Below are 26,797 nucleotides of genomic sequence, written 5' to 3' on the forward strand. Positions count from 1 at the left end.
GGGCTGAAGGGTGGATCAGTAAATTTGCTGATGACACCAAGATTGGTGGAGTAGTGGATGAGATGGAGGGGTGTTGTAGGCTGCAAAGAGACATAGATAGGATGCAAAGCTGGGCTGAAAAATGGCAAATGGAGTTTAACCCTGATAAATGTGAGGTGATTCATTTTGGTAGGACTAATTTAAATGTGGATTACAGGGTCAAAGGTAGGGTTCTGAAGACTGTGGAGGAACAGAGAGATCTTGGGGTCCATATCCACAGATCTCTAAAGGTTGCCATTCAAGTAGATAGAGCTGTGAAGAAGGCATATAGTGTGTTAGCTTTTATTAACAGGGGGTTGGAGTTTAAGAGCCGTGGGGTTATGCTGCAACTGTACAGGACCTTGGTGAGACCGCATTTGGAATATTGCGTGCAGTTCTGGTCACCTCACTATAAGAAGGATGTGGAAGCGCTGGAAAGAGTGCAGAGGAGATTTACCAGGATGCTGCCTGGTTTGGAGTGTCGGTCTTATGAGGAAAGGTTGAGGGAGCTGGGGCTGTTCTCTCTGGAGCGGAGGAGATTGAGGGGAGACTTAATAGAGGTTTATAAAATGATGAAGGGGATAGATCGAGTGAACGTTCAAAGACTATTTCCTCGGGTGGATGGAGCTATTACAAGGGGGCATAACTATAGGGTTCATGGTGGGAGATATAGGAAGGATATCAGAGGTAGGTTCTTCACGCAGAGAGTGGTTGGGGTGTGGAATGGACTGCCTGCAGTGATAGTGGAGTCAGACACTTTAGGAACATTTAAGCGGTTATTGGATAGGCACATGGAGCACACCAGGATGGTAGGGAGTGGGATAGCTTGATCTTGGTTTCAGATGAAGGTCGGCACAACATCGTGGGCCGAAGGGCCTGTTCTGTGCTGTACTGTTCTATAAAAAAAAAATCTATAATTCTAAGTGCTGAATTCGTGGGAAAACTGGTGTAACTGTTTTTTCAGTGGGAGTTCAGGCTCGAATCTGCCACACTCTGTGCAATGCAGTGGTCACAATCGTGAATATCATTAAAGGTTCGGGGGGCAGGGTCAAATCACACCAGAGTTTGACAGCTCCAGAACTCTGCGCGTGCGCAGTGGCCCTGTTCTGTCAACCTCATGTTTGCTGGACAGCTCGATCACTGGCCAGCCCGGGACCCCCTCAGTGCTGTCCCTCCAACCACCCCTGATCCCGGCCCCCACGACCATTCCCGGGCCAGGCCCAACTCCCCCCTCGCCGTCCCAGAGTGCCCTGATCTCCAGCATCCTCCCCCCCCCCCCCCCCCAGCAGTGACAAACCCCTCCCAAACCCCGGCAGACCCCCCACCCCGGTAGACACCCTCCATGGGAGGCAGACTCCTTCAGGATTCAGACCACCACCCCCAGCCTGCACTCATCACTGACCTCCCTCCAGCCCTGACCGATCCCCATGCAGAGTGGCAGCGGGACCTCTCACCCCACCGATCAGCCTAAGCCCTGCCCACAATAGGCCCCACCCCTTTGGCACTGCTCGATGGTGGGCAGGGCCAAGGTGTCCACTGGGCATGGGCGCAGTGCCATGGGAGCACAATCTGGCACTGTCAGGGTGCCCACCCCCCTCGCTGCCCGACCCTCTGGGGGGCCCCGATTGCCCCCCCTTCACTCCAGCGGGGTCTCCAGCTAATTCCCCGAATGCGGGGAGCTACTCTAAACCCCGCCGGAATGAAGGGCTCCTGGCGGGGTGGAAGATGCTATCGGGCCCGGAGAATTCAGTCCCGGGCCCGATAATCACATTAAAATTACATTAAAAATAGATTAAAATGACTTACCTGGTCTTCCCGCTGGTTTCCAGTGCAGTCCCGACTGCGCCTGCTCTCCAGCAGTGAGAGACCCACATGTGCCGGGAATGCATGTTCGAATCTCGCGAAATGGCCAACATGAGCATCTCCCAACCCGACACGCCAAACAATTAGCACGTCGCGATGGGAAAATCGGGCCCCATGTGTTTCATGACATCCCTGTCTTTTCATCTCTGCTGCTCTCCAACCTATCCCTGACCTTCCATTTTAGTCCACTTGCCCTTTTCTCCCCCCCAACATTTCTCAACAACATAAAACCCATCACATTTCTACCTCTCTCCAGTTCTGAAGAAGTCATATTGGATTCAGTATGAGGTCATCAATCCTCAAGCCTAGTCCGCCATTCAGTAAGTTCATGGCTTTTTAAAAAATTCATTCCTACATGTGGACATTACTGATTAAGCCAGCATTTGTTGCCCATCCTTCATTGCCCTTGAGAAGGTGGTGGTGAGCTGCCTTCTTGAACCGCTGCAGTCCATGTGGAGTAGGTACACACAGTAAGAGGTCTCACAACACCAGGCTAAAGTCCAACAGGTTTATTTGGTAGCAAAAGCCACAAGCTTTCGGAGCGCTGCTCCTTCGTCAGGTGAGTGGGAGTTCTGTTCACAAACAGGGCATATAAAGACACAAACTCAATTTACAAAATTGAGTACAAAATTGGTCTAATTTCTTGGAACCAGTCGTGGCCCATTAGATATAGTCCTTGCCCAGACACCATTATCAATGGAGGTTGGGCAGATGGCTGCCAATTTTGTAAATTGAGTTTGTGTCTTTATATTCCCTGTTTGTGAACAGAACTCCCACTTACCTGACGAAGGAGCAGCGCTCCGAAAGCTAGTGGCTTTTGCTATCAAATAAACCTGTTGGACTTTAACCTGGTGTTGTGAGACCTCTTACTGTGTTTACCCCAGTCCAACGCCGGCATCTCCATATCATGAGTAGGTACTCCCACAGTGCTGTTAGGGAGAGTTCTCAGACTTTGGCCCAGTGACAGTGAAGGAATGGCAATGCATTTCCAAGTCAGGATGGTGAGTGACTCAAAGGGGACCTTGCAGATTGTGGTGTTCCCGTAGATCTACAGTCTTGTCCTTCTAAATGCTGGGGGTCATGGGTTTGAAATGTGCTGCTGAAGAAGCCTTGGTGAGTTCTTGCAGTGCACCTTGTAGGTGGTACACACTGCTGCGCCAGTGGTGGAGGGAGTGAATGTTTGTGTATCGGGTGCCAATCAAGCGGGGCTGCTTTGTCTTGGATGGTGTTGAGCTTCTTGAGCGTTGTTGGAGCTGCACCCATCCAGGCAAGTGGAGAGTATTCCGTCACACTCCTGACTTGTGTCTTGTAAAGGCTGAACGGGGTTTGGGGAGTCAGTAGGCAAGTTACTCGACACAGGATTCCTAGCTTCTGACCTGCTCTTGGAGCTACAATATTTATATGGCTAGTCCAGTTCAGTTTCTAGTTAATGTTAACTCCCAGGCTGTTGATAGTGGGGAAATTCAGTGATGTTAATGCCTTTGAATGTTACAGGGTAATGGTTAGATTCTCTCCTGTTGGGGATGGTCATTGCCTGGTGCTTACATGGCATGAATGTTACTTGCCAAGTATCAGCCCAAACCTGGATATTGTCCAGGTCTTGCTTCTATGGCAAGTGCGGTTGTGAATCTTATCTCAAATAGCTCCATCCATTTGGAGATGGGAATCTGCCAATAGTAGAAACATGGTGCCCAAATATAGTCCTATATAATCTATGTGGACTTACACCCATGGCTGATCTGGGTGTTTCTAGGGGCTGATTCCTCTGTTATTGCCCTCACTTTGTCCTCCATAAGATGCAATCCCTGGGCATCCACACGGTAGCCGAGGAAAGCTACTTTGCTGGCCTGGAAAGTACAATTTTCCCTTCTTAGGCGAAATCCCACTTCCTGAAATTTTCTCAGTTCTTCTTCTAGATTAGTCAAATGTTCCTCGTCGGTTGCATCAGGAATCAATGCATCATCAAATATACAATGACAAGTGGAAAGCCCTGTAGTAAACTTGCCATGGTTCTTTCAAAAGGCACAAGCTGACAAAGACACTGAAAGACAAGCATGTATAATCCATTATGGCTGTTAATAGTCACATAGCCTTTGAAAACATCATCTAACTCCAATTGTTGACAGGCATGACTCATAGCTAATTTCATATATGACTGTTCTCCAGCAGTTTTGCACATAAATCCTCTATTTTTGAGAATATTTGTCTAGCTTTGCAGCCTAGTTTAATGACAATTTTTGGTCTCCACAGATGGGGACTGTTTTATCTGATTTTTACCATGGGCACTATGGGTGCTGCCCATTCTGCAGACTGGACCAGCTGTATAATAATCAGTTCTTCCAGCTTTTTTAGTTTGGTTTCGACTTTCTCCAACAGAATGTCGGGCACAGGCCAAGCCTTGAAACATTTTGGGGTGGCTTCCGGGTCTATGTGAATTTCCAGCCTTTAATCTTTCCAGGTTCATCTTGAAAAACATCCTGGTACTTTTGGATTACCTCATGCAGGTCTCCTTCCTTTATTTGGAAAATATCCAACCAGTTGAGTCTAATTTCTTGGAACCAGTCGTGGCTCATTAGATATAGTCCTCGCCCAGACACCATTATCAATGGAGGTTGGGCAGATTGCTGCCAATAACTCACAGGGGCTTTGGTTGGAAACATAATCTTAATAGCAGGCCCCCGCCACCCCCCCCCCCCTCCCCCCACCACCCCTCCCCATGTATGTTGCCAGTCTTGTTGCGGTGTTCTTTAATTTCAGAGGCTGGACCCCTTCTCGCTGATATCCATCGGCCTGCTCCCCTACTACATGGTGGCAGAGGCTCCCAGGTTGACTTCCATTCTCAATGGTCTACGATTGGCTAATAGTACCACTCTGATGGGGGCTACCTTCTACATTACCTTTAACATTGCCTGCTTTTACATTAATGATAGGACATTCCTGTCACTTGCAAGATAATCTTCCACAATATGTACTGGTGCCGAGCTGTTCACCCTGCTGCGACTAGGCAGGCTCTGCTTACTCTTGCATCTGTGCCTCCTGTGGCACATGAAGCACTCGTGAATTTGCACATCTCTGGGGAGTGATTTCCCCCACACTCTGTCCGAACCTAGGCTGTTGATTCATTCTCATGAATCTTCTAAAACTACCAGTTTCTGTATTTTTTCTTGGTTTAAACTGACATCTTCTCTTTTGGTGTCACTGCTGCCTGCAGCTTCCCACCCTAACTGGTGGACCACACTATTCTGTGCACTCTGAAGTTCCTGGGCAGCCTTCTCAGTGCTCTCCATCACTAACACTATATCCAGCACCTTTTAAAATTTAATCTCAGCTTCTGCCAGCAACGTCCTCTGTATAGCCTCATCATTTACTCCACAGACCAACTGATCTCTCAGCATGTCATTTAGTGCTGTTCCAAAGTCACAATGCCCTGCAGTCTGAGCCTTGCTATGTATGCTGCAATGGTCTTCCCTGGGGCTCTCCCTGTGGAATTGAATTTAAATCGTTGCACGATCACAGCGGGCTTTGGATGGTAGTGCCCCTTTACCAAATCCACAATTTCTGCATTGGGCACATTTGGGGACATTAGACTACGGATCAACTTATAGGTTTGGGTCCCATGCGCACTTAATAACATCGCCTTCTTCTTTCCCTCATCTTCTATTCTGTTTGCTTTGAAGAAATATTTTAATCACTCAACATACTGTACCCACTCTTCAGTGGACATGTTGAAGGGATCCAATCTACCAAATACAGGCATCCCTGCAGCTCAGATCTACTTTGCAAGCTTGATTTCAACTGGACCAGGTTCTGTGCTGATGATCTTGTAATCGCATGTGCTGATTTGTACCTTGTCGTCAAATGTAATAACTTGGCTCCATCAGTTCAGAACAAACTATAAATGTTTATTCATGACAAAATCTATTTACAGAGTGAATCAGATTCAATGCTTCTAGACATGACCCCAGGATCTAACTGCTGGGACAAGCCCAGACAAGTTGGAGTGAAGCCCCAACTCGGTTCCTAATTGATCCCTCGGTGTACCCAAACAGGCGCCAGAGTGTGGCGACTAGGGCATTTTCACAGTAACTTCATTGCAGTGTTAATGTAAGCCCACTTGTGACTAATAAATAAATAATAAAAATCATGTGATCCTTTCAGAAGACCACCCCTTAAAGGGGCCAGACATCACACCCTTCAAGGCATATTACAACAGTTTTTTTCACTGTCACTGGATCAAAATCCTGGAAGCCCCTTCCTAAAAGAACTGTGGGTGTACCTACTTCTCATGGACTGCAGCAGTTCAAGAAGGCGGCTCACCACCTATGTCCGAAGGACAATTGTTCCTCTCTGTTTCCTACCAGGAGATTTGTAAAGTAAAGTTTATTTATTAGTCACAAGTAAGGCTTACATTAACACTGCAATGAAGTTACTGTGAAATTCCATTGACTCTGTCTACATTTCCCGCTGCCTCGCCAAAGCAGCCAACTTAATTAAGGATCCCACACACCCCGAACATTCTCCCTTCCACCTTCTTCCTTCGGGAAAAGGATACAAAAGCCTGAGGTCACGTACCAGCCGACTCAAGAACAGCTTCTTCCCTGCTGCTGTCAGACTTTTGAATGGACCTACCTCGCACTAAGCTGATCTTTCTCTACAGCCTAGTTATGACTGTAACACTACATTCTGCACCCTCTCCTTTCCTTCTCTATGAACGGTATGTTTTGTATGTATAGCGCACAAGAAACAATACTTTTCACTGTATGTTAATACATGTGACAATAATAAATCAAATCAAAAATTCCCCTAGTCGCCACAGTCCAGCGCCTGTTTGGGTCAATGCACCTAACCAGCACATCTTCCAGCCTGTGGGAGGAAACCAGAGCACCCGAAGGAAACCCACGCAGACACGGGGAGAACATGCAAACTCTACACAGACAGTGACCCAAGCCGGGAATCGAACCTGGGTCCCTGGCACTGTGAAGCAGCAGTGCTAACCACTGTGCCACCAATTGCTGTTACGGTATGTCACACTTGTCTGTCTTACACCATCCTCGTGGGAATTAGGGATGGGTAATAAATGCTGGGCTCTTCAGCAATACCCACAATCCCATGAAACAATAAAATAGAAGAGGACTGGCCATTTCAGGTAAGGTGAAGGAAGGAAGCCGGCACAGATGGTACCAGACCCCAGGGGAGTGACTGTCACTGGGAGAGCAAGAGGGAGGGTTAGGCAATGGGCTGTCTGGCGCCTTCGAGCTGGTGGGCAAGCTGAAAGGGAACATCCCCATCTCACTGCGAACAGAGCCCTTTGCATTGCCAAAGGCCAACTGCTGACCCCTTTGATAGACAACCCAATGGGCTGGGTCAAGGCGTTTGATGAACAGCAAATCCAACCAATGGGCTTGGTCAAGACGTTTGATGAACAGCAAATCCAGCCAATGGGCTTGGTCAAGACGTTTGATGGACAGCAAATCCAACCAATGGGCTTGGTCAAGACGTTTGATGGACAGCAAATCCAACCAATGGGCTTGGTCAAGGCGTTTGATGGACAGTAAATCCAACCAATGGGCTGGGTTAAGACGTTTGATGGACAGCAAATCCAACCAATGGGTTTGGTCAAGGGGTTTGATGGACAGTAAATCCAACCAATGGGTTTGGTCAAGGGGTTTGATGGACAGTAAATCCAACTAATGGGTTGGGTCAAGACGTTTGATGGACAGCAGATCCAACCAATGGGCTTGGTTAACGTGCTTTATGGACAGGCAAAATGGGCTGGGTCAAGCCCAATCCAACCAATCAGATGACAGATGTGGATCACTACCCCACCCCGCCTTTCCTATTCAGCCAATCCGCGTGCCGCAGGGGATTAATGGACAGCTCCGGCAGCCAATCAGCAGACGGGTCCGGTCGCCGGGACAACCGGAGTGACCAATCGACAGTGAGATGTCGGGCCGGTAAACAAGACAGGGTGACAGGAGGAGTGGGTGAGTTTTAATTTAAGGGTTGAGATTAAATGTCAGGACAGGCGGGTGGGGATGAGGGGATGGGAATCGGATCCCGTATTCCGGTAAATTTAACTGTAAAGTTCCTCACCGCCGCTTCGCTGAGGGGGTTTGCGCTGCCGCTGCGGGCGATCGGCTCCGAGGCGCTCGAGCTGCTCCACGCGCTGCCGGCTGCGGTCACCATGGAGACAGTTACCATGGAGACGATCACCACGGAGACGGCAACGTCCCCGCCCGCTCTCCCGTAGGACCCCGGCTTTCACACAGCTGTCTACCTCCACTGCCTGCTGTCACCATAGCAACCAGGGCCCTTCGGACAGGCAGGCCATTCAGCCCATCTAGCCTCAGGCCTGCCCAACTGTGATTCCGTGTCAGCAAAATACTGCGGATGCTGGAGATCTGGAATAGAAACAGAAAGTGAATGATGAACTCAGCAGGTCCGTTTGCATCTGTGGAGGGAGAAAACCCTGAACAGGAATCATGTGGACTCACAATGTTTCTCCCTCCACTGTTGCTGTCACAGCTGCTGAGTTTTTGCAGCATTTTGCACTTTATTTACGATGAAAAGGTATCACAGATAGGCAGGAAAGAGGCCCTTCAGTCCATCGTGTCCATGCTGGCCATCAAGCACCTATCAATTCTAATCCCATTCTTTTCTTTAATTAATTCATGGGACATGGATGTCGCCGGCATTTATTGCCCATCCCGAGGGGCGGCTCGGTGATACAGTGGTTAGCGCTGCTGCCTCACAGCAAGAAGTCTCACAACACCAGGTTAAAGTCCAACAGGTTTATTTGGTAGCAAATACCATAAGCTTTCGGAGCGCTGCTCCTTCGTCAGATGGAGTGGAAATGTGTTTCCACTCCATCTGACGAAGGAGCAGCGCTCCGAAAGCTTATGGTATTTGCTACCAAATAAACCTGTTGGACTTTAACCTGGTGTTGTGAGACTTCTTACTGTGTTCACCCCAGTCCAACGCCGGCATCCACATCATGACTACCATCGACGCCTCACAGCGCCAGGGACCCGGGTTTGATTCCAGCCTCAGGGCACTGTCTGTGTGGACTCTGCATGTTCTCCCCGTGTCTGCATGGGTTTCCTCCGGGTGCTCCAGTTTCCTCCCACAGTCTGAAAGACGTGCTGGTTGGGGTGCATTGGCCATTCTAAATTCTCCCTCAGTGTACCCGAACAGGGACCGGAGTGTGGCGACTAGGGGATTTTCACAGTAACTTCATTGCAGTGTTAATGTAAGCTGACTTGTGACTAATAAATAAACTTTTTAAAAAAACTTTTTTTGCCCGAGGGCAGTTGAAGATCAACCACATTTCTGTGGCTCTGCAGTCACAGGTAGTTCAGACCGGGGAAGAACAAAAGCAAATTACAGCAGATGCTGGAATCTGAAACTAAAACAGAAAATGCTGGAAAATCTCAGCAGGTCTGACAGCATCTGTGGAGACAGAATAGAGCCAGCATTTCGAGTCTGGATGATCCTTCATCAGAGCAAGTTTTCCTTCCCTAAACAACATTAGTGAACTAGATGGGTTTTTCCAATAATCAACAATGGTTTCATGGTCATCAGTAGATTATTAAATCCAGATATGTTTTATTGAATTTAAATTCCATCATCTGCCGTGGCCGGATTCAAATCCCGGTTCCCAGAACAGTAGCTGAGTTTCTGGATTAATAGTCTACGATAATACCACTACGCCATCGCCTCCCCGTTTTCAGTACTCAATCTGTAGCCTTGTATGCTATAGCATTTCAAGTACACATCTAAATGCTTCATAAATATTGTGAGGATTCCCACCTCTACCACCCTTTCAGGCAACGAGTTCCAGAATCCTATCACCTTCTTGGGTGAAAAGGTTTTTCCTAACATGTCCTATATACCTCCTGCTCCTGAATTTAAATCTATAACCCCTTGATTATTGCCCCTTTGCTGAGGGGGAAACTTCCTTCCTATCCACCCTATCAATGCCCCTCACAATTTTGTATATCTCAAGCAGGTCGCCCCTTAGCCTTCTCTGCTCTAAGGAAAGCAATCCCAGCCCAGCCAGCCTCTCTTCATAGCTAAAGCACTCCAGTCCAGGCAACATCCTGGTGAATCTCCTATGCATCCTCTCTAGTGCAATCATTTCCTTCCTATTGTGTGGCGACCAGAACTACACGCACTACTCCAGCTGTGGACTAGTGAGCATTTTATACAGCTCCATCATAACCTCCTTGCTCTTATATTCAATGTTTCAGTTAATAAAGGCAAGTATCCCATTTGCCTTCTGAACTACCTCATCTACCTGTCCTGCTGTCTTCAGGGATCTATGGACATGTACCCCAAGGTCCCTCTGATCTTTTGCACTTCATATGGTCCAACCATTCATTGTATATTCCCTTGCCTTGTCAGTCCTCCCAAAATGCATCACCGCACACTTTTCTGGGTTAAGTTCCATTTGGCGCTGTTCTGCCCATCTAACCAGCCCATCTATATCATCCTGTAATCTAAGGCTTTGCTTCTCACTGTTCACCAAACCACCATTTTTTGTGTCATCTGCGAACTTACTTATCATACCTCCTACATTCACATCCAGATCATTAATGTACACCATAAACAACAAGGGACCCAGCACCGATCCCTGCGGAATACCACTGGACACAGGCTCCCAGTCACAAAAATAGCCTTCAACCATCACTCTCTGCCTCCTGCCACAAAGACAATTTTGGATCCAGTTTGCTAAATTGCCCTGGATCCCATGGGCTCTTAGCTTCTTCATCAGCCTCCCATGGTGGGACCTTGTCAAATGCCTTACTGAAGTCCATGTAGACTACATCAATGGCACTACCCTCATCTATACACCTAGTCACTTCCTTGAAAAATTCAATGTAGTAAATCATGTTCTCCCTTTGACAAAACCATGCTGATTATCCTTGATTAATCCTTGCCTCCCCAGATGGAGATTAATTCTGTCCCTCAGAATGTTTTCCAATAATTTCCCTACCGCTGATGTTAGACCCACTGGCCTGTAATTTCCTGGTGTTTTCTTGAATAATGGTACCACATTAGCTGACCTCCAGTCCTCTGGCACCTCTCCAGTGGCCAAAATTATTGTCAGAACCACTGCAATCTCCTCCCTTGCCTCCCACCCTATAGCCTGGAATACATTTCATCTGGGCCTGGGGATTTATCCACTTTTAGGCCTGTTAAAACCATGAATACCACCTTCTTCTCAATGTTAAGTTGTTCAAGTTACTCACAGTGCCCCGCCCTGGGGTAGGTGAGAGCCCAGCAGAGGTTTGACAAAGATGTCATGGACATAAGACAAAGAGAGTATTATTAACGGCAGTGTTAAAGACTAAAGCAGGTGCTAATAGTGGCATAAAGATCAGATAGCAGAATGTGTTCATTGCAGAACAGAGGTCAGCATTCTCTGAATGCAAAACATAATAACAAGTTATAGGCATATAAAAACACAAACGCCAGCCATTATTTGGACAAAGAGAGTATTATTAACGGCAGTGTTAAAGACTAAAGCAGGTGCTAATAGTGGCATAAAGATCAGATAGCAGAATGTGTTCATAGCAGAACAGAGGTCAGCATTCTCTGAATGCAAAACATAAGAACAAGTTATAGGGTATATAAAAACACAAACTCCAGCCATTATTTTGTAAATTGAGTTTGTGTCTTTGTGCCCTGTTTGTGAACAGAACTCCCACTCACCTGATGAAGGGGCAGTGCTCCGAAAACTTGTGGCTTATGCTACCAAATAAACCTGTTGGACTTTAACCTGATGTTGTGAGACTTCATACTGTCTTTTTCAGTCAGCAGGCCCACAACAGGTGAAATGATCTTCTGTGCCATTAAATGATTTGTCTCTGGATGTCTGCCTCTTTTTAATCATTGCTGAAACAAGTCTTTTTTTTGTCAAAGTTTTTCATCTTGCACTCATCCTGACAATCCACAAGAATACCAAATGTAAAGGGAACAACAACTTATACTTCATGAGAAGAATGCTGATTGGTAAAACATTGCCATGGAGAATGCACTAGTTGATGATGACAATTAACTGCCAAGCAATCTTTGAAATTCAAAACAAGGCAGCTTGACTCTGATTGGTCAAGGCACCTCTCTGAGGAATGAACCAGCGAATGGCTGATATCTATTTTGTTTAGCTGTAACAAATGTAATGTGTGTACATGTTATTTTTGCAAAGAACAGGGCACTGTATATTAACATGTATAGCTTCTGGTACATGTGAATGTGTCACACTGGGTCCCTTGAAGAGGAAACCCTAGGCTGAAAGACAATCCACTTCTGACCCCCATGAATTCCACCGACACTAGCATGGAGTGTGTGCCACCGGAGGTGAAGGCAAGGTCAGTGTTACTTAGATCAACTCCCTCGCTTGGTCTGGTACCACCACCCCCCCGCCCCCTGCCTTCTCTGGCAATCAGGAATTGGGACTCAGACTGTCTTTTTAACTATGTTTCTGAAGCAAAATGGCAAAACACATGGTTTAATTGGTTAACTCTGCCACTTGATACTTTTTAATAATTACTTAATAATCAATTTATTACTTAAATTTATTTACAGAAAAATCAATGTTATGTTTAACGTTTGCTCATCAGTCCCTCGAGTGTGAAACCCAACACCCCACCCGTCAGCCTGGTGAAAGGTTGGATATTCCTGGTGTAAAGCTTATCATATTAGTACGGGTGGAGGATTGGTTCACTAACAAGAAACAGCAAGTAGGGATCAATGGGTCATTTTCGTGCTGGCAAGCTGTAATTAATTTTAAAAATTCATTCATGGGATATGGGCATCGCTGGCCGGGCCAGCATTTGTTGCCCATCCCTAATTGCCCGAGCTGGCCATTGCAGAGGGCATTTAAGAGTCATCCACATTGTTGTGGATCTAGAGTCACATATAGGCCAGAGCAGTACAAGGGAAAAGAAAAATAGGCAAGAAATGCTGGCCTTGCTAATGACACAGTAAAGAAGTCTCACAACACCAGGTTAAAGTCCAACAGGTTTATTTAACCTGGTGTTGAGAGACTTATTACTATGTTTACGCCAGTCCAACGCCAGCATCTCCACATCCTTGCCAATGACACCCATATCCCAAGACTATTTTCTTCTTAAATATAGCTAGTTAATTTCTTCGGGTGGTGTCAGTCAGGGGATGAATACTGGCGATCACACAGCAAGGATTCCCTGCTCTTCTTCACATAGAAACAGTGAAATGCCAAGTTAAAGTCCAACAGGTATATTAGGAATCGCGAGCTTTCAGAGCGTGGCTCCTTCCTCAGGTGAGTGAGGGAGGAGCAGTGCTCTGAAAGCTCGTGATTCCAAATAAACCTGTTGGACTTTAACCTGGTGTTATGACACTTCTTACTATGTTCACCCCAGTCCAAAGTCGACATCTCCACATAAAAACATGTTGTTTCTATCTAGATGCTCTGGAATCAGAGCAAGCCTAATGTCTCACCAGAACGCTCGCACTCCTGACACACTACTCCAAACCAGCCCTGAACTGCAGTAGGATAGTGTCTGGAACCCTAGCACCGAAGAATTAAAACGCCAATTATAAAACTACATTTAAATATTCTGGTAAGAATTTGGTACCAGAAAATTACCACAAAAACCTGAAAATTGCTATTAAAAAAAAATCACATCTTTCAAATGAATGGCATAGAACTGAACCCTACTCAGTCGACCTTATTACAAACACAAGTGATTCCACAGCATTCTTCCCAAGAACAGGTGAGTTTTCCCTTGTCAATATTTATTCCTCAACTGGAGTCAATGTAACAGAAATGATGATTATCTCCTGTGTTGTGCGGGAGCTTGCAGTGTGCAAATTGGCTGTCGTTTCCATAATCACAACTGTGACCACGCCACCAAAAGTGCTTCATTGGTTGCAGTATTTCAGGATATTCTGGGGTTATACATGGTACTGTATAAATCCAATTACTTCTTTCTTTGCCAAGGTGCAGTTGTGGTTTGTCTCAAGTTGTGTGGTGGAAATCCCAGAATCAATTAAAGACAGATTGATTTGTTGGTAGTACAGAACTTTAATATCACTGAAGAAGAGACATGTTCCTGAAGCTTCTCCTCTTGCACTCATCAGGACAAACTCAAGAACGTCAAATTTCAGATCACAACAGTTTACACAAAAGGAGAAAAGGGTATTGATCAGTTGGCAAGTCAACTCTCACTGACTGAGGCACTGCCATGGAGAAAGCAATGGGGAGCTAAACGTCTTGCTAGATGTGATTCCACAATTGGACAGCACTTGTTGAACAACCCGGAGTGTGCTAATAGCTACACTAACAGCCAATTTAAGATAATCAGTCCAACTTGTAACACGGCTCATTTACTCTTGCTTGAAGCAACATCCTTCCTCCGGTTTCCCCTCATAATCTGAAAGACATGCTGGTTAGGGTGCATTGACCCAAACAGGTGCCGGAGTGTGGTGACTAGGGGAATTTCACAGTAACTTCATTGCAGTGTTAATATAAGCCTTACTTGTGACTAATAAACAAACTTTACTTTTACTTTATACATTCACATGCAATGACCTATTTTCTGCAAACAAAAAGAATACGTTCAAGCCTTGCACCTTTTTTGAATTACCCAGGAGCTTGGGGAGCTGAAAAGGTCCTTATTGCTATCTCCATGGCAATACCTCAGCCAGTATCGGCTTGCAAGCTGATGAGCACCCCTTTCCCCTGAAGTACAAATTGTGATTGTTTGAAATTAGGCACTCTGACATTTGTCCTCATTTCAAGCCCTAAAGCTTTGGCAACCCATCTCTCTTTTCAACAGCATTCAAGATCAATTTCTATTGCTGTGTGACAGAGGCTAGAAACATTTCCCCTTTCCTGTCACTGTGAAACAATTGACTTTCTTTTTCTTAACATACTGGACATCATAAAATAGCACTGAGGAAGGCTATATACAAGATTTTTTTAATAGAAATTTGATAGTACAGTATCACTGGAGCACATTAAAAGATATGACATTCAAAGTAAAATTCAAAATCTCTACATCTGAATTTGCAGCATTATGTTCAGTTCCAGTGAAGTAAATAAAATTCAGATTTCATACCTAGAGGCCTCCATTGTGATTCCAAGACCAACTTACTGCTGAGTGGAAGAACAGGCCCTGTTAATATCTTGCTGTTTCAGGGTAACTATCGAGAGAACCATCCTGAGACAGAGGGCATAACATGGCACACAGCACTGCCTTCCTGCCTCTGAAGTGCAAGTGAAGTATGAAACCAGGGACCCTATGCTGGGAGAAGTCCCATCCTCACACACAAAATGCAATCCAACGCATGCTACATTTCGCTTTACATGTCCGTGCAAGTGAGCGAGGGGTGTTCGTGCTGGGCATGGAATGATTTCCATTTCAGGCACCCAGTGTCTCGAACACTCCCAGGGCAGGTACAGCACATGTTGAATATGGAGTCAAGCTCCCTTCCACATTGTCCCACACTCCTGGGAGAGGTACAGCATGGGGGGAGGAACGGTACAGCACAGGTTAGGTACAGAGTAAAGCTTCCTCTATTCTGCTCCAAACATCAATTCCATGCCAAACAAGCAACGACATGGTGCTATGACCTGCAGAAACTGAGAAATTCATGTTAGTTCGAACCTAACAGCAAACAGGTGAGATTTTTTACAAATTAATTTTACTTGATTTTGCCTCTACACCCATTCCAACTTGACTACAAAAAAAAAACACAGAAACAGTGGCAAGCACATCATGTATTTGAGTTTCTAGTGGTAAAGGCTTCATGTAAAATATACTTTGGACATTCCTCGTACCTTCACGGAAGTTTGTTTGTTTTTGGTGATCTATAAATAAAGGGAGAACATCTTTTACATCAGCGTGATTCATTTTTGGTAAATGAAGTTCTGAACAGCTACAGTGATAAAGATACAGCTTTTACACATCTGATCTTACAGTACATCACATAAAAAATAGATAGAATTGATATTTACACTATAGAGGGAATGATATGCCAGCAAAAGTTCCCTGATTTGATCAATCAACAAGGTTAATTGATCGCAGAAGTACTAGAACAGTGCTGATAGAGTGAGTGGTTCCCGGTTTCATGCAACCTCCTGGATTTGTCTTTGCTCAAGTTTCCATTTGATTCTTGGTTGCACGTTGATAAAGTTTCCTGTACAAAGATAGAGGGGCATGGAAGACCAAAAGTGAGCAAGAAAAAGGAAGGGGTTGGGGAGGGGGAGGGAGAAGAGAGGGGGAAAGAGGAGAGGGGGAGAGAGAAGAGATGGGGAGGAGAGAGACAGAGAGGGGGTGGGGGGGGGGGGGGGGGTGGAGAGAGGGGGAAAATAGGAGTCTCTTCCAAATGCTATCTATAATTGAAAATATCTTTACGCTTGCGGACCTCCTCCAGGACCCTGGATCTGAAGGAAGTCAAGTCTTCGTCAAGATCTCGCTCGATCTCAAGAGCATCGTGTAAATCGCTGGAGTGAGTTCGCAAAAACGGATTGTACTCTTTCTCTTCCCCGATTGTCGATGGGCACTACACAACAAGACAAAGAATGGAACAGTTTCACATTGCTTTTCGTATTCCAGCTGAGAAAAAGAACACACATGCGAACACCAAGGACAGAATTGGACCAAAGTGCAATGTCTTCTGTGGTCGAGTGTCTCCACAATTTTTAGTCTCATGCATTTAGTGACATGGCGTCATACTGGAGAGTGACCATGAAACAACAGAGGCAGCATTTCAAGCAAGAGGACAGGGCATACATAGCTGGGTACAGCGCATGGCTGGGTGGAACGCAGGGAAGACTGGAACAGAAAGAGACGTCAGGACAGGTGACTAAAAACCTGTTCAAAGAGGTGGGTTTTAAGGAGCATCTTAAAAAGGAGAGAGAGGTAGATTGTTGGAGAGGTTTATAGAGGGAATTCCAGAGTTTGGGGCTGGACAGCTGAAGCCATGGTCGCCAGTGGTGGAGCAATTAAAAATCAGGATGTGCAAGAGGCCAGAATTAGAGGAGCACAGAGATCTGGGATGGGTGGAAGGGTGGGTGAGGTTACAGAGATAGGGAAGTCAGTCAGCAGCTGGACGAGGAAAGGCAGCTTTGATGTTTCTGGCGTACAGCCTGCACAGGGCAGGAGTCAACTTCCAGCTCAGTCATTAGCTTCTTGCCTCAAATCAGAAGCTGCAGAGCTCAATCCTGGGAACCAGGGATCAGGCTCCAAGTTCCGATTTCACATTCCAGTGGAATACATGAACTATGTAGCTATGGGTGGCAGTCACCATCCCTGCAGACACACCTGCCCCCCTCCCTCCCATTTCCACTCCCCCCCCCCCCCCGCCACCCCCCCAATCCAGCTCTAAACTTGTTTGCCCAGATACAGGGAAGCTGGATAAACGCACGAGGGAGAAAGGAATAGAAGGATCAGTCGGGTGGGAGGCTCGAACACAACATAAACATTGACAGAGTAGCTGGGGCTGGATAAACAGTAAGAAGTTTAACAACACCAGGTTAAAGTCCAACAGGTTTATTTGGCAGCAAATGCCACTAGCTTTCAGAGCGCTGCCCCTTGGTCAGGTGGAGTGGAGAGCTGTGTTTACCCCAGTCCAACGCCGGTATCTCCACATCTGGATAAACAGGTCAATGTAAAGATATCCCTTTACTCACGGTGCAATGCTTATCGTGCCTCTGGTGCAGAACCCAGTCGAGTTTGTTGAAGATAGCAGGATTGTTTGGTTCAACTGAAGCAGCAAACATCAGGTTATCTTGTGCATATTCATGACCTGGAGATGTGTGGACAAACAATTCTCAATCACATGGGGGATAATCTAGCACTCTCCCAGACAAACTACATCCTTCCAACGCAGTGGCAAAACCATCTCTATTTCAGATTACAGATTCACCCCAACTTGCTCGGATTTCATTGCAAAGGGCAGACAGCTTTTATCTCACCGGTGGATAAATCCTGATTTTGAATGTGGAGAATGATCACTATAAAAGGTATAAAAGGTAGGCTGCAGTATACAGCGGGCAGCGTCGGGAGTGGGCTGTGGAGTGAGTGGGAAGCAGAGTGCGAGCTATAAGGGCTTTGGCTCACAGGGCTTAGGCAGAAAGGGCAAGCAGGGGTGAGTTTAATTCATTTTTGCTGTTTCTACCTGGTACTGGCAAGGTATCCAGAGGGGATGGGTGTGCAGGCAGTGCAAAGTTCCTCTTGCACTATTTTTGAGGTGAGGGACTCCGTCAGTGTCCCTGCTGATTACACCTGTGGGAAGTGCACCCATCTGCAGCTCCTCCAAAACCGTGTTAGGGAACTGGAGCTGGAGTTGGATGAACTTAGGATCATTAGGGACGCAGAGGTGGCCATAGGCAGAAGCTTTAGGGATACAGTTACTCCGAGGAATGAAAACAGATGGGTGATGGTGAGAGGGGCTGGGAGGAAGCAGTCCGTGCAGGGATCCCCTGTGGTCGTTCCCCTTAGCAACAAGTATTCCACTATGGATACGGTTGAGGGGGACGACATACCAGTGGTGAGCCGCAGTGAGAGGATCTCCAGCACTGTGTCCGTCTCTGTGGCTCGGGAGGGTAAGGGGCAGAGCGGGAGGGCAATAGTTATTGGGGACTCGTTAGTTAGAGGGATCGATAGGAGGTTCTGTGGCAGCAAAAGAGACTCACGGATGGTATGTTGCCTAACGGATGCCAAGGTCCGTGACGTCTCGGACCGTGTTTTCCGGATTCTTAAGGGGGAGGGGAAACAGTCACAAGTCGTGGTACACATCGGTACCAACGACATAGGTAAGAGAAGGGACGGGGATTTAAAATAGGAATTTCGGGAGCTGGGCTGGAAGCTGAGAGCCAAGACAAAACATGTGGTCATCTCTGGTACGTTGCCGGTGCCACGTGATAGCGAGTTGAGGAACAGGGAGAGAGTGCAGTTAAACATGTGGTTGCAGGGATGGTGTAGGAGGGAGGGTTTCAGATACGTGGATAATTGGAACACATTCTGGGGAAGGTGGGACCTGTACAAACAGGACGGGGTGCACCTGAACCAAAGGGGCACCAATATCCTGGGAGGGAAATTTGATACGGCTCTTCAGGGGGGTTTAAACTAATTTGTCAGGGGAGTGGGAAAAAGAGTTGTAGTCCGGAAGTCAGTGTTGAGGGTGGTGAGGTATTGGGGAAGGTATCAGGGTCAAGGGTGGGTACCGGTAGACAGGAAAGTGGGTTGAACTGTGTCTACTTCAATGCAAGGAGCATCCGGAACAAGGTAGATGAACTTGGGACTACGATGTTGTGGCCATTACGGAGACGTGGGTAGAACAAGGACAGGAATGGTTGTTGCACGTTCCGGGGTATAGATGTTTCAGTAAGTGTAGGGAAGCTGGTAAAAGAGGTGGAGGAGTAGCATTGTTAATCAAGGATAGTTTAACGGCTGCGGAAAGGCACTTCGAGGGGGATCTGCACACTGAGGTAATATGGGCTGAGGTTAGAAATAGGAAAGGAGCGGTCACGTTGTTAGGAGTTTACTATAGGCCCCCAAATAGTAATAGAGATGTGGAGGAAGAAATTGCTAAGCAGATTATGGATATGTGTGGGGGTCACAGGGTAGTTGTCATGGGGGACTTTAACTTTCCAAATATTGATTGGAACCTTTGTAGGTCAAATAGTTCGGATGGGGCAGTTTTTGTGCAGTGTGTGCAGGAGGGTTTCTTGACGCAATATGTGGATAGGCCGACAAGAGGTGAGGCCACATTGGATTTGGTACTGGGAAATGAACCGGGCCAAGTGTTAGATTTGGTTGTGGGAGAGCACTTTGGAGATAGTGACCACAATTCGGTGTCTTTTGTTATTGCAATGGAGAGGGATAGGGCCGTACGGCAGGGCAAGGTTTACAATTGGGGGAGAGGTAATTATGATGCGATTAGGCAAGAATTAGGGGGCATAAGTTGGGAACAGAAACTGTCAGGGAAAGGCACTAATGAAAAGTGGAACTTTTTCAAGGAACAAATACTGGGTGTCCTTGATAGGTATGTCCCTGTCGGGCAGGGAGGAAATGGCCGAGTGAGGGAACCATGGTTCACGAAAGAGGTGGAATATCTTGTGAAAAGGAAGAGGGAAGCTTATGTAGGGATGAGGAAACAAGGTTCAGATGGCTCGATTGAGGGTTACAAGTTAGCAAGGAACGAGCTGAAAAAGGGGCTTAGGAGAGCTAGGAGGGGACATGAGAAGTCCTTGGCGGGTCGGATCAAGGAAAACCCCAAGGCTTTTTACTCTTATGTGAGGAATAAAAGAATGACCAGGGTGGGGTTAGGGCCGGTCAAGGACAGTAGTGGGAACTTGTGTATGGAGTCAGTAGAGATAGGCGAGGTGATGAATGAATACTTTTCTTCAGTGTTCACCAAGGAGAGGGGCCATGTTTTTGAGGAAGAGAAGGTGTTACAGGCTTATAGGCTGGAGGAAATAGATGTTCGGAGGGAGGATATCCTGGCGGTTTTGAATAAACTGAAGGTCGATAAGTCCCCTGGGCCTGATGAAATATATCCCGGGATTCTTTGGGAGGCAAGGGATGAGATTGCAAAGCCTTTGGCTTTGATCTTTGGGTCCTCGCTGTCCACGGGGATGGTGCCAGAGGACTGGAGAATGGCGAATGTTGTTCCTCTGTTTAAGAAAGGGAATAGAAATGACCCTGGTAATTATAGACCGGTTAGTCTTACTTCGGTGGTTGGTAAATTGATGGAAAAGGTCTTTAGGGATGGGATTTACGACCATTTAGAAAGATGCGGATTAATCCGGGATAGTCAGCACGGATTCGTGAAGGGCAAGTCGTGCCTCACAAATTTGATAGAATTTTTTGAGGAGGTAACTAAGTGTGTTGATGAAGGTAGGGCAGTTGATGTCATATACATGGATTTTAGTAAGGCGTTTGATAAGGTCCCCCATGGTTGGCTCATGATGAAAGTGAGGAGGTGTGGGATAGAGGGAAAGTTAGCCGATTGGATAGGTAACTGGCTGTCTGATCGAAGACAGAGGGTGGTGGTGGATGGAAAATTTTCGGATTGGAGGCAGGTCGCTAGCGGAGTGCCACAGGGATCAGTGCTTGGTCCTCTGCTCTTTGTGATTTTTATTAATGACTTAGAGGAGGGGGCTGAAGGGTGGATCAGTAAATTTGCTGATGACACCAAGATTGGTGGAGTAGTGGATGAGGTGGAGGGCTGTTGTAGGCTGCAAAGAGACATAGATAGGATGCAAAGCTGGGCTGAAAAATGGCAAATGGAGTTTAACCCTGATAAATGTGAGGTGATTCATTTTGGTAGGACTAATTTAAATGTGGATTACCGGGTCAAAGGTAGGTTTCTGAAGACTGTGGAGGAACAGAGAGATCTTGGGGTCCATATCCACAGATCTCTAAAGGTTGCCACTCAAGTGGATAGAGCTGTGAAGAAGGCCTATAGTGTGTTAGCCTTTATTCACCGGGAGTTGGAGTTTAAGAGCCGTGGGGTTATCCTGCAACTGTACAGGACCTTGGTGAGACCACATTTGGAACATTGTGTGCAGTTCTGGTCACCTCACTATAAGAAGGATGTGGAAGTGCTGGAAAGAGTGCAGAGGAGATTTACCAGGATGCTGCCTGGTTTAGAGGGTAGGTCTTATGAGGAAAGGTTGAGGGAGCTAGGGCTGTTCTCTCTGGAGCGGAGGAGGCTGAGGGAGACTTAATAGAGGTTTATAAAATGATGAGGGGGATAGATAGAGTGAATGTTCAAAGACTATTTCCTCGGGTGGATGGAGCTATTACAAGGGGGCATAACTATAGGGTTCATGGTGGGAGATATAGGAAGGATATCAGAGGTAGGTTCTTTACGCAGAGAGTGGTTGGGGTGTGGAATGGACTGCCTGCAGTGATAGTGGAGTCAGACACTTTAGGAACATTTAAGTGATTATTGGATAGGCACATGGAGCACACCAGGATGATAGGGAGTGGGATAGCTTGATCTTAGTTTCAGATAAAGCTTGGCACAACATCGTGGGCCGAAGGGCCTGTTCTGTGCTGTACTGTTCTATGTTCTATCCGTGAGACTTCAGCTAATTAATAACACAAGACATCAAGGGCTCAGTCAATGAGCCGTGGAAGCAAACTGAGACATGACTGCACAAATGTTTTTCCTCTACTATATTCAAAAATAATTTATGTACTGATTTTCAGCACAGTGTGTTTGATGGGGTCAGTGCAGAGGGAGCTTTACTCTGTATCTAACCCCGTGCTGTACCTGTCCTGGGAGTGTTGATGGGGACAGTGTAGAGAGAGCTTTACTCTGTATCTAACCCTGTGCTGTACCTGTCCCAGGAGTGTTCATTTATTAGTGTCACAAGTAGGCTTACATTAACACTGCAATGAAGTTACTGTAAAAATCCCCTAGTCGCCACACTCCGGCACCTGTTCGGGTACACTGAGGGAGAATTTAGCATGGCCAATGCACCTAACCAGCACATCTTTGGACTGTGGGAGGAAACCGGAGCACCCAGAGGAAACCCACGCAGACACGGGGAGAACGTGCAGACTCTGCATGGATAGCCACCCAAGCCAGGAATCGAACTCGGGTCCCTGATGCTGTGAGGCAGCAGTGCTAACCACTGTGTCACTGTGCAGTGTTACAAGGATAGAAAAAGAGACACTTACGCTAAATGAAACTGACAATTAAGCATACAGCTCAAAGACATTTAAAAACCAAAAGCTCTATTAAGTATACATCTGTTGTTTCGGTTAGGCAATGTTCCCCAAGTGTTTAGTTTTGGCTGATAACACTCCTCTGAAACCTTGCTGCATTATAGGCACTACATAGATCCAAGTTGTGGTCACTGCAGGCTGACCTTACCCCGACCATCAACACAGTCCTCGATTAAAACCAGCAAACCCAGAGGAGTCCCATTGCATCCAGTGCTTCTAATACCAATTACCTGGCCATAGCAGCGTCTCGTCACTGAGTGAGGCCACAGTGTCCAGCGAGGACAACATCAACGAGGAGCTCCCCTCAAAAATCCGACCTACATTTACAGAAAGCACATAACAGCAAATGGGCTTCACAAGAAGACAGCAGCAGAGATGATGACGGCACACATACATGACCTTGCTCAGCCCCTGTTGAACAACAGTATCCAGCTGTCAGTCTCTTCACATCATGGGTCATACGGAGGCCCTGGGAGCAGTGCTAATGTGCAGCACTGAATTATTTCCCAGCATAAACTATCATGATTATCAAGATAGACTGGAAGAACTGCGTCTCGATACGCTTCAGAGAAGCGTGCACTTACAGGGTGATTTGAAGAAGGTTTACACGATTATAAACAACCAGAATAGATCATGTTTGAGATAGTAGTTAGTTCCAATTAGTCAGGGAGGGCACATATTTAATTTACACAATGCTGGATTAGTTTGAATTGCCCAGTGGGATTAAAGAAGAATTTTCCAGATTTCCATCTCTCCGCTCCTCTGGATTTTCATCCAGGTTTTTGCCTCTTCCAGTATTTGCTTATTAACGGAATTGGAAATTGGATTCAGGCAGTGAGTATTAACCGGGGCTTCACTTGTGCTCTGATATATAGGACTGAAATGCGGACCGTTGGGTTTGGACTGCATGCTTGTAACGTGTGTTGCTGTAAATAAAAGCTCATAAAAATATCTAACGACTGGCTCCATCTCTATCTACACTATCCCTCTCAATCACTCCCTGTGATAGTGACTTCCACAATCTCTGGCTCCAGTTCTATCCTTCATTTCCGTGTCTACACGGAATAGAACATCCAGGAGATCACTTGGTATTGGGTGGGGTGGAGAGTGCACAAGGATGTCCTGATTGTGTGGGACAGGCTGTGTGGAGTACTGAATCTTTTTCTGTCAGTATTGTTGGTGCACTGTAGCGCAGGTTTGGCTGCCAAATCAATGTGTTTAATGTTGCTGACTGCTACTAATCTGTAAATTGTCCAGCACACACTTTTTTTTCTTCCATTATTTATTCTCAGGATGCGAGTGTTGCTGACAAAGCCAGCGTTTGTTGCGCCATCTCATACTGCCATTGAACTGAACATTTCAGAGGGCAATTCAGAGCCAACCACATTGCTGAGGGCCTGGAGTCACATGTCGGCCAGACCAGGCAAGGACAGCAGATTTCCTTCCCTAAAGGACATTAGTGAACCAGATGCGTTTTTACAACAATCAACGATAGTTGCTATGGTCACATTCATTTGTATTCCAAATTTAGAAATTGAACTTAAATTCCACCAGCTGCTGTGGTGGGATTTGAACTCCGGACCCTAGATAATTAGCCTGGGCTTCTTGATAACTAGTCCAGTGACGTTACCAGTCAGTCACCATTACGCTCATCCCTCCTCAACCCCCCCAGACTTTCGACAAGGGGAACACACCCCTCCAGTTGCGAATTGACAACAGTTACTGGGCGATTTGCGTCACTCTGCTGTTAGCTTGGCAACAATGGCAGCCCGTCCTCAACCTTCCCAGGAGCTGCTGCATTTGTGCTTCCATTACAACAATGTGCAGCAGGAATTCTGGTCAAGTCCCCAAACCATCTTCCCTCACTACCTCCCCAAAACTCCCATCCCACCTAACCAGCAGTCTGTCAAGGCATCAGCTAACTCGGCAAAGTCCGTAGATGAAATCTGGGGCTCCCTGCAGCAACACTATATCAGGTCGCGCCTGTGATTACTGAAAGAGTTACAAAGGATGAAACTGGCATCATGATTTTATAACCAGACAGGGCTAGGGGTGACTTGATAGATTGCGAAGTGGTTTTACACAGTGGACAAGGAGCTACAAAATGTCGTGAATGTAGCCCAATCCATCACGCTATCAGCCTCCCATCCATTGACTCTGTCTACACTTCCCGCTGCCTCGGCAAAGCATAATTAAGGACCCCACGCACCCCGGACATTCTCTCTTCCACCTTCTTCCGTCAGGAAAAAGATACAAAAGTCTGAGGTCACGTACCAACCGACTCAAGGACAGCTTCTTCCCTGCTGCCATCAAATTTTTGAATGGACCTACCATGCATTAAGTTGATCTTTCTCTACACCCTAGCTATGACTGTAACACTACATTCTGCACTTTCTCCTTTCCTTCTCTATGAATGGTATATTTTGTCTGTACAGCGCGCAAGAAACAATACTTTTCACTGTATGTTAATACCTGTGACAATAATAAATCAAATCAAAACATAAGGATGTTTCCACTTGCGGGATTGTCCAAAACTAAAGGCCATAAACAGAAGATAATCACTAATAAATCCAATAGGGAATTCATAAGGAATTTCTTTACCCAGAGATTGTGGAACTCACTGTCACAGGGAGTGAATAATAAAGATAGATTAAAGGGGACACTGGATAAACACACAAGGGAAAAAGGAATAGAAGGAATCGGGTGAGCTGAAGAGGGGTGGATGTAGCAGAAACACTAGTATGAACCTGGTGAGGTAAACTTTTTGTGCTGTGAAATTCTATTGGCGGGCTTCTCCAGCCTTTTCCAAGGGCAGGGCCAACCGGTCCAGCTGAAGGAGACCCCCTGCGATGTGTTCCCCGGCGGTTGAGTGGGGCAAGCCACGCAAAATGCCGTAGACATCAGCTGGACTGGAAGATCCCACCGGCGGCTAATGGTGGACCTCCACCACCGCTGGAAAACATGCCATTGGGGAGCTGGAAAATCCCCATTCATGTAATTAATTCAATTTTATTTTTAAACAAAAAGAACTCCCATGCTGACATTGCGTGCTCGAACGCACCTCATGGAACTTGTACTCACCACAGCCGGAGAGGAAGATCAGGTCTCCGGAGAAGAGGCAGGCGGGACTGTCAGGAGGGTTCCCCGCCAGGACATAGATCACATGACCCACGGTGTGGCCTGGGGTCAAGAAGGCCTGAAACCGCAGGTTCCCCACTTTGATTGTCTCTTTATCCAGAATGGGGCTGATCAGGAGGAAAAGCATCAGGGGTTAATCTCAAGCTGCAGTGCAACACCGTCACCCACACCCCTTAAACTGGTCTCGTGTTCCTATTGCCTCGAGTGAGGGGGCAGTGAAAAACAGAGGCCTAGAATCTTAAGTTCAGAGCCAGGCCATTCAGGAATGATGTCAGGGCTGCACACAAAGGCTAGAGGAAATCTGGAACTTTCTCCCCCCCAAAAAACTGCTGAGGCTGAAAGCTTCAAAACCAAGACTGATTGATTTTCTCTTCGGCAATGCAGGTCGGCACAGTGGGTTAGCACTGCTGCCTCACAGCGCCCAGCACTGCTGCCTCACCGCGCCTAGCACTGCTGCCTCACAGCGCCCAGCACTGCTGCCTCACAGCGCCCAGCACTGCTGCCTCACAGCGCCTAGCACTGCTGCCTCACAGCGCCTAGCACTGCTGCCTCACAGCGCCCAGCACTGCTGCCTCACAGCGCCTAGCACTGCTGCCTCACAGCGCCCAGCACTGCTGCCTCACAGCGCCTAGCACTGCTGCCTCACAGCGTCCAGCACTGCTGCCTCACAGCGTCCAGCACTGCTGCCTCACAGCGTCCAGCACTGCTGCCTCACAGCGTCCAGCACTGCTGCCTCACCGCGCCCAGCACTGCTGCCTCACAGCGCCTAGCACTGCTGCCTCACAGCGTCCAGCACTGCTGCCTCACAGCGCCGAGCACTGCTGCCTCACAGCGTCCAGCACTGCTGCCTCACAGCGTCCAGCACTGCTGCCTCACAGCGTCCAGCACTGCTGCCTCACAGCGTCCAGCACTGCTGCCTCACCGCGCCCAGCACTGCTGCCTCACAGCGCCTAGCACTGCTGCCTCACAGCGTCCAGCACTGCTGCCTCACAGTGCCCAGCACTGCTGCCTCACAGCGCCTAGCACTGCTGCCTCACAGTGCCCAG

The 26,797-nt window shown here is 47.0% G+C and overlaps 1 protein-coding gene across 4 annotated transcripts in view; it reads right to left on the reverse strand.

Annotated features, from left to right (window-relative positions):
- Positions 1-13,934: 13,934 nt before the first annotated feature.
- The window catches only part of pnkd (PNKD metallo-beta-lactamase domain containing), a 46,585-nt gene continuing 33,722 nt past the window's right edge, over positions 13,935-26,797 (reverse strand). For 2 of the 4 annotated variants that reach the window (XM_078204704.1, XM_078204706.1), the window contains 5 exons: positions 25,695-25,858; positions 22,844-22,930; positions 17,561-17,676; positions 16,294-16,431; positions 14,827-15,736 (listed from right to left, as the gene is read on the reverse strand). In XM_078204704.1, the coding sequence (XP_078060830.1) occupies positions 15,674-15,736; positions 16,294-16,431; positions 17,561-17,676; positions 22,844-22,930; positions 25,695-25,858 (568 nt within the window). In that variant the 3' untranslated portion in view covers positions 14,827-15,673. Of the gene's footprint in view, positions 15,737-16,205; positions 16,432-17,560; positions 17,677-22,843; positions 22,931-25,694; positions 25,859-26,797 lie in introns of those variants that run through there. The other 2 variants (XM_078204703.1, XM_078204705.1) reach the window with 2 other exon arrangements.

This window comes from Mustelus asterias, unplaced genomic scaffold (assembly GCF_964213995.1).
Source record: "Mustelus asterias unplaced genomic scaffold, sMusAst1.hap1.1 HAP1_SCAFFOLD_432, whole genome shotgun sequence".
Classification (NCBI taxonomy): domain Eukaryota; kingdom Metazoa; phylum Chordata; class Chondrichthyes; order Carcharhiniformes; family Triakidae; genus Mustelus; species Mustelus asterias.